The 7,504-nt window shown below is 32.5% G+C and overlaps 1 protein-coding gene across 3 annotated transcripts in view; it reads left to right on the plus strand.

Annotated features, from left to right (window-relative positions):
• The window catches only part of TINAG (tubulointerstitial nephritis antigen), a 93,493-nt gene that overhangs the window by 31,962 nt on the left and 54,027 nt on the right, over positions 1-7,504 (plus strand). For all 3 annotated transcript variants that reach the window (XM_017861398.1, XM_017861397.1, XM_017861399.1), the window contains one exon: positions 3,621-3,744. In XM_017861398.1, coding sequence (XP_017716887.1) covers positions 3,621-3,744 — 124 coding nt within the window. The remainder of the gene's footprint in view (positions 1-3,620; positions 3,745-7,504) is intronic.

Consider the following 7,504-nt stretch of genomic DNA (forward strand, 5'->3'; position numbering starts at 1 on the left):
TTATATATATAATATATATAATAAAAAACTAGAGACTTATCAAATAATACCTCTTTTAAAGGTAAGGCATAAAGACAAATATTGTTGAAGATGAGAAATTCATTTAGTCATTAGCAAATAGAAAATTAGCCTTTCATCCCCAGTATCAAATAGTTCTGAAATTTCTTGGTATTCATGGCCACTGATCTTAGATTGTAAAAGTCATAACAGAATTTCATTCTCTGTTGCTTCATTTGGTTATCAGGTCACTGTGAGCATCCAAGTTTAAATGGGTGGGGGGAATACAACTACAAATAGAGGGGCTGATGCACGCAGAGGATATTGTGTAGATATAGACTCAATTGCAAGAATGTTTAGAATTTATTCTGAGGTTCCTGAGAAAATTGATCAGTTTATCTCAAGCTACGCTATGATTACATTTCCACCACTCTTTTAGAGATTTTAATTTAATTAAATGCAAATGTTATACAATTCTCCAGTGTTTATTGTTGTATTTAATTCTCACATTTGCCCACAATGTCTTTAATTTCTCATTTTTAAATGGAAATACTGAAGCAGGGAGACTGTTCACATTGAACATCAAATTTGGCTAATACTGATTTGGAAACACAGTTAGATCCTGATTAAAATATTTTTCAACATTACAATTAAAAGAATTAAGTATATCTATATGAAATCATGTAAGTCTTTCTTAAAAATGAATTTCTATCTACTTAAGCCAGTGTCATTTTGGAATTTCTGTCACTATCAGCTGATCTTCTTGATTCTTTTGTTTTACTAAGCAAAATAAATTAAAAACAAATGTATCATTCATTAAAGCCAAACTTCTATTACCAATTCCTTACAGCTATTATTCTGTGATGCTTACCTTTATTTACAAACTCTAAACAATTTACTTTACAGAGAAATATAGTAATTATGAAATAATGAAATAGAAAACTTTCTGTGGTTTTATAGTATCAGATTAGCTGATATCATGAGGCAAATAAAAAAATACATACCTGCTAGGCCTCAAATCCTAGGAGCTCATTTTTAGTAAAAACAGTAATAAATAAATGGTAAAAGTCTTGAAAATCCAACAGATGATCTTCATAAATTGATCTGGCTTAGTGGATTGGTAAATAAGTTTTTAATAAAAATGTTATTTTGCTTGTTGTTTCACTATTGTCTTGTCTTATTGAGAAGGATTCACCATTTATATTTTTTCATTTTTAAAGAATAAATCATAAAAGCAACAAATGCATGCTGGTATTGTAATTTAACTTAATGTGCCTATGGAGGAAAACATACTTTTACCTGATAGATATGTATTTCATTACTATTATTAAAAATTTATTGAGTATCTCTCATATGCAAAGAACTCTGGTAGGTTTTCAAATGTGGAGGTCAATTTCTAAATAACCGAACCCTGCTGAATTGTGTTTAAAGTAATAGTTACATGTTTATTGTATCAGTAGAAGGAAAATATCCTAGCTTTGTCATTAAATTGAAATTTTAAAGTGATAAAATAACAATTGACACTCCACCTATTTTTCTGAAAACATGAGGCAACTTAGTATTATAAATACTTAAAGGCACACTGACAAACAAATAATACAAAATTGGAGAGTATGAGTTTTAAGATATGTATATTTCTGCCCCAGCTAGGAAGGCACCTTTCAAAAGTGAGTCTGTATCTCTCAAATTATCTACCCAGAGCAATAAATGTATTCTGCCCCAACCCTAAGATTCTGCAATGCAGTCCATCTAATGACATCAAAACCCCCAAATCACTTAGCTGTCTATGATACCATACTTGAAGTTATCATGCAAGCACTTCACAATGATCTGTTTGGTGTTTTTGGGACTTTCTTCCATCATCTAAACAGCAGTAATGGACCTCAGGATATAATAATTTTCTTATCAGGTGGTAATAGTTTTTGAAGTCAAAACTGAACTCCCCTAGTAAAATACAAATTTATAAATTATTTTGGATGAAAACCTTTCCAAGCAGATGTGTAAATTCTAAGCGTTCCTTGTTTTAGTCCTGGAAGCTATTATGTACTTATCAGAAGTAATTTTTGTTTTATGCAAGATACCAACCAGATCAGTAATATGATTGGTTCAAGGCACAATCATAAAACTTTTACATTGGTAAAGATTTTTAACATTTTACTTCTGTTGCAAATTAGCCATTTATTTCTGATAAAGCAGGGAAACAACAGAAATGATGCAAGTTAAGAATTTTGAAGTCTGAGTGTAGTCCTAGGAGCATTTCTTGTTTAACTAAGGGACTCAACATGCCTTTTAACTGTTAAAAGTTAGTTTTCTCATTCATAAAAAAGAGTTAATAATATTTGTCCGCGAGTATATCACGCAGGAATATTGAGAAGACAAAATAAAATAATGAGTATTAAAACATTAAAACACTTTCAAAACTTTAAAGAATGCTCAGAAATGATTGGTGTGTGAGTGTGAACATATATAAACAACTGATGAAACATTAATAAACAAATCGTTATTTGATTTAAGCCTGATTATTTTTGGAAGTGAAAGTCAACTCTTTAGAAAGTTTGGGAAATAACAGGTTATTGGGTTCTAGATTTTTTTTAATGAAATGAACAGAACAAGTTTCATACAATTTAATTGACTTCTTGGAAAGATGGCAGCCAAAACTGACTTTGCCAGGGCTTTAACCTGGACTCCTAAGACATCACACTTTTGCACAGTTGCTCTTACACACTTCCAGAAGTCCTTTTTTTCTTTCTTATTTATTTATTTATTTTTTGAGATGGAATCTCGCACTGTTGCCAAGGCTGGAGTGCAGTGGCGCAATCTTGGCTCAGTGCAACCTCCTGCAACCTCTGCCTCCCAGGTTCAAGCAATTCTCTCACCTCAGCCTCCTGACTAGCTGGGATTACAGGTGCCCGCCACCACGCCCGGCTAATTTTTTGTATTTTTAGTAGAGACAGGTTTTCACCATGTTGGTCAGGCTAGTCTCAAACTCCTGACCTTGTGATCCACCCGCTTCAGCCTCCCAAAGTGCCGGGATTACAGGCGTGAGCCACTATGCCAGGCCCTGAAGTCCTTTTTAGTCTTCAAGTATTTTATAAATATCAACCAATTCATCCCAGTTTTGTTTCCTAATAGCTGGTGTAAAATTGATGTGTTCCTCGGGGAACATACAATATATAATTATCATAAATAATTATCATAAATGTACCTTTTCAAAATTAATTTCATCTCAGAATCACATACACTATTTAAAATAGGAGAGACAGAGAAGTAAATGTTCTTTATGAGGACAAATTTGAATAACACCATGTGGTCTTCCTATGGATGAGCAAAACTCTGATTCAAGGTAATAGAAACATTGGCTGATATTACTGCACTGAGTAGTAACCCAGAAAACCATTCTATGTGTTTTCTCATGACTTTGTATTAGGTTATGAGTCCCCATATTGAATTGTTATTTTTAACCATATAGTGAAATATAAATCCCATGTAGCTATAGTTCATCTGGAAACTTGGATGTATAAAATAATTTAAAAAATAATTATAACTTTATAAAAGGGCATGACATTTTCCTATTGAGACATATTTGAGAAAATCTCATAAATGTACCTCTTCTTCCTCTTTAGGCTCCTTTACCTGCAACAACTGACCTTCCAGAATTTTTTGTTGCTTCTTATAAATGGCCTGGATGGACTCACGGCCCATTGGATCAAAAAAATTGTGCTGCATCCTGGGCATTTTCCACTGCAAGTAATAAAGTCATTTTAATTCCTTTCTTATAAACTACTCCTTTTGGCTCTAGAGACTGAGATAATAATTAAACAATTTTAACAATTAGAATATTTAAATATTAGCATATGATCAAATAAAATCTCATTGTGACTGAAGAATGCAACCTAAAGATTATATAAAAATCCCATTTTAGTCTAAAAGTTGTTTTTTATTTTTAGGGTGCAATTTTAAATAGACAGTGAATCAAAAGAGTGACAAAATAAAGTTGCTAAAATGTGTTTGTCTATTCAGAGTTAAGACCAGATAATAAAAAAAGGATTAGGGTTCTTCTTCATTCATATATTATTTATAATTCTAATATACATGTAGACGCACCCACATAATCCTCATATTCTTTACTCTTTATACTATTTGCAAAAACAGTTATTAATCTAATTTGATGTAAAGTAAGACTTTAAACCTAAATAATAATGGATCAAATGGATTTTATTTCATTTTAAATAAATATAAGCAAATATATAGGTTCTGACTCAAAAGTAATGTAACTGATCTTTTAATAAGAATAGCTTCCAAATTAAGTCTACTGTTACTCAAAAAGTATAAGCAATGACTCTTTCATAGTTACTTTCATATAAATTCACAAATCCAATAAATTAGTTACAGGCTAACCCTCAAATTAGGTCTCCAAAATTATCCTCAAAGGAATGCTGAATATATTTTAGCAATTAAATGAAACCTAACATGATGATTGGCTGTCATTCAATTATCTTCATAAAACCATGCTCTAGGGTTTGCAGGTAATTTCAACAGTGTTCAAAGACAGTTTAAAGCCATTGAAGGATTGTGAACAAGTACATAGGCTCTTCGAGAAGCCAGCTATGAAAGGCAGCATAGCCTGGGACAGAGAAATGCTGACATTTGTGTCTAAGTATCATTGCTCCAGGGTATCAATCAGACAACTCCAGAAATGCCTTTGATAGAATCATAATGGTAGCCAAGCTCACCCCAAGTGGCTACATTTGTTAATTCACTGCTGTCCACACTCCTCTCTGGCTATCTTATGCTGTACTTGATGTATCAGGGACCCACATGCAGACCTTTCTGAGCTAAAATTTGTTTGTCTATTGATAGCTAAGGCCAGATAATAAAAAGAAGATTAAGGTTCTTTCAAATGGGTGGAGAAAGTTTTAATATAATAAACCGTTTGCCATTTTGTGTTCATGTGGTTAATGTGTTACACCTAGTGGGTGATCTATAAGAATTTTGCTTAAAATTTACATTCTGCCAGTATTTCTGAAGATGTATAAGGACAAACATTCATGGTGAAATACTGAAAGCAACTCGCTAGAGTGGGGGATATATTTTGGTGTTCCCAGGTCTCAACCCCACAGATAGCCTCTGCACTGCACCAAGTCAGGATTGTTCCCCTACCTAATTCACGGAACACCAGAGAGAGGTTTCCTTTTGTGATTCCAAAGGACATAGTTTTGTATCCTGTGAATTCAGTATGATAAATTAGGGCAATTTTTTGTGTTAAATAAAGAAAAAAATGAACTAAATTATCGTAAAGATCTAAGAAATTGTGTCGAGAAGTATTAGTTACTAAAAAAGATTATCAGATAAACTAAAAGCTATAAAATGGAATAAATAAGACTCTTAAAAATAGGCACATATATTTTTAAAAGTTGTGTAATCCAATCAAATTCAAGCTATTTTTCAGAAGCCGAGGAGATAAAGGTGTTTGGAGTAGTGGGAGTGATGTGTTTCACATACATTTGAAGACGGAATAAAATAAGCAGGGGAAAGAATAGAGTGTGTCTCAGAGGTACTGTCCAGTGAGAGTTTTTAAGAAGAGAGTGGAAAACAATTGGTTGCACTGAGTCATTCTTACATCTTCTGACCTTTTCTAAATATTTCAAGTGAATTTTGGCTAAACCATCATTGAGATTCAGAAATGTCGGTATAAGAGCAACATATTGCGTAACATGATGATTTAAAACACTTATCCTTTATTTGAAATCTACAGATTTGTGAGGCTGGAAGAGATTTTAAAGGTCACCTTTTTCAAGCCTCTAGTATTATAAAGGAGGCCCATATAGGTAAAGTGGCTTATCTGAGGCCAAAAGATGAGAAATATCAGAAATAATCCTGAAGACCAGGCTTCTAACTTCTGGATTACTGTTTTCTCTACACTATAAAAGTATTTTCTGAATGAAAACACAGTTATACCATTTTTTAAAATTTCAATTTCATTCTAAACCCCTGTGCTGAATGTCAAAGCATCAAAGAATTTCTCCTTTCTTTAATGAAATAGGGAATTATTTTCTTGAGACTATCAGAAGTCGTATAATGCCATTTGCTCCTATGAAATATATCCTACTATTTGCAATAGTAGATTGGAATTTAGTAGGGAGTTGGAGGTTATAGATTTAACACATATTGAACATCTAAAGAATGCCAGCAATTGCCCTACAGCATTGTAATATGCTGTAGTTACATTAAAACCATGTGTATACAAAGATACATATGTAAATGAATTAAATGAATTATTTTAGAAAAATTTTTAATTAGCACCTTGAGGGATTTCAGGACACTGACAATTCTGATGAGAAAAAAGGCTAAAACTTTCACTAAGAAAAGTGAATGAATATAAGAAAGGTTATTATTTTGTTGCCTTTAATTAAAAGTGAGTAAGAAACTCACTTAGAACAAGACTGAACAAGACTGTACCAGATATTCAACAAGACTGTACCAGATTTTTAATGAAAAAGTCTGTACTAAAATGGTACCACCCCAATTTTTTCATAATCTAATCACTCACATTAGTTTATTTTGGTACCACGATCAAAATGATGGCATCTATAGGATTTTGCTACTGGTTGATTAGTTTCCCTGGTCTGTTATTCTAAGAGGGCAGAACTATGTCTCCCTTGTTTCTTGTTCATCATTGTAATTTCCAGTGCTACAGTGCCTGTCAGTTAGTAGGTGTTTAATAAATGTGTTGAGGAAAGGAATGAACCAATAACAATTACAATTCTAGGGAATCATATAACAAATGAATAGAAGTTTTAATCATAAAAAGTGTGTGTATATATATAACTAATGATATTAGTTAATAATATGATAGTCATAACTATATTATTAGTTGTATATGACATTACATATCATCAGTTACATATATAGCTATTAGATTGTATATACATAATTACATATATAGCTATATATAATGAACTATATTATATGTAACTAATGGTATTAGTTAATAGTAGTTACAACAGTTAGTAATTGTAACTGAATAAATATATTCACTTCATTTTATATATGCGTATAATCAAGCTGAATTCCATGTCTGCTAAAACAAGATTAAGATAATAATTTTCATTTATGTTATGAACACAAAAGTGTGCTACGTGGCCTTTAGATACTGTATAAGATTGATTCATGTTAGTCTGGATTAGCTTAAGTATGGTCTCCTGGGTAGTTAAATTAGATACCAGTTTAAAAGCAAAGGATTCAGTTTCATTCCAATATATCAGATGACTGTAGATGAATTTCCAATTAATATTTCTATGGTGAGTTTTCTTGATTGCCCCAGTTTAGTTAAATTCATTTAGAAAATATGTATTTTCCTGGGCGAGGTGGCGGGCGCCTGTAGTCCCAGCTACTCGGGAGGCTGAGGCAGGAGAATGGCATAAACCCGGGAGGTGGAGTTTGCAGTGAGCTGAGATCCGGCCACTGCACTCCAGCCTGGGAGACAGAGCGAGACTCTGTCTCAAAA

The sequence above is a fragment of the Rhinopithecus bieti genome, unplaced genomic scaffold (assembly GCF_001698545.2).
Source record: "Rhinopithecus bieti isolate Rb0 unplaced genomic scaffold, ASM169854v2 scaffold_61570, whole genome shotgun sequence".
In the NCBI taxonomy this organism is placed as follows: Eukaryota; Metazoa; Chordata; class Mammalia; order Primates; family Cercopithecidae; genus Rhinopithecus; species Rhinopithecus bieti.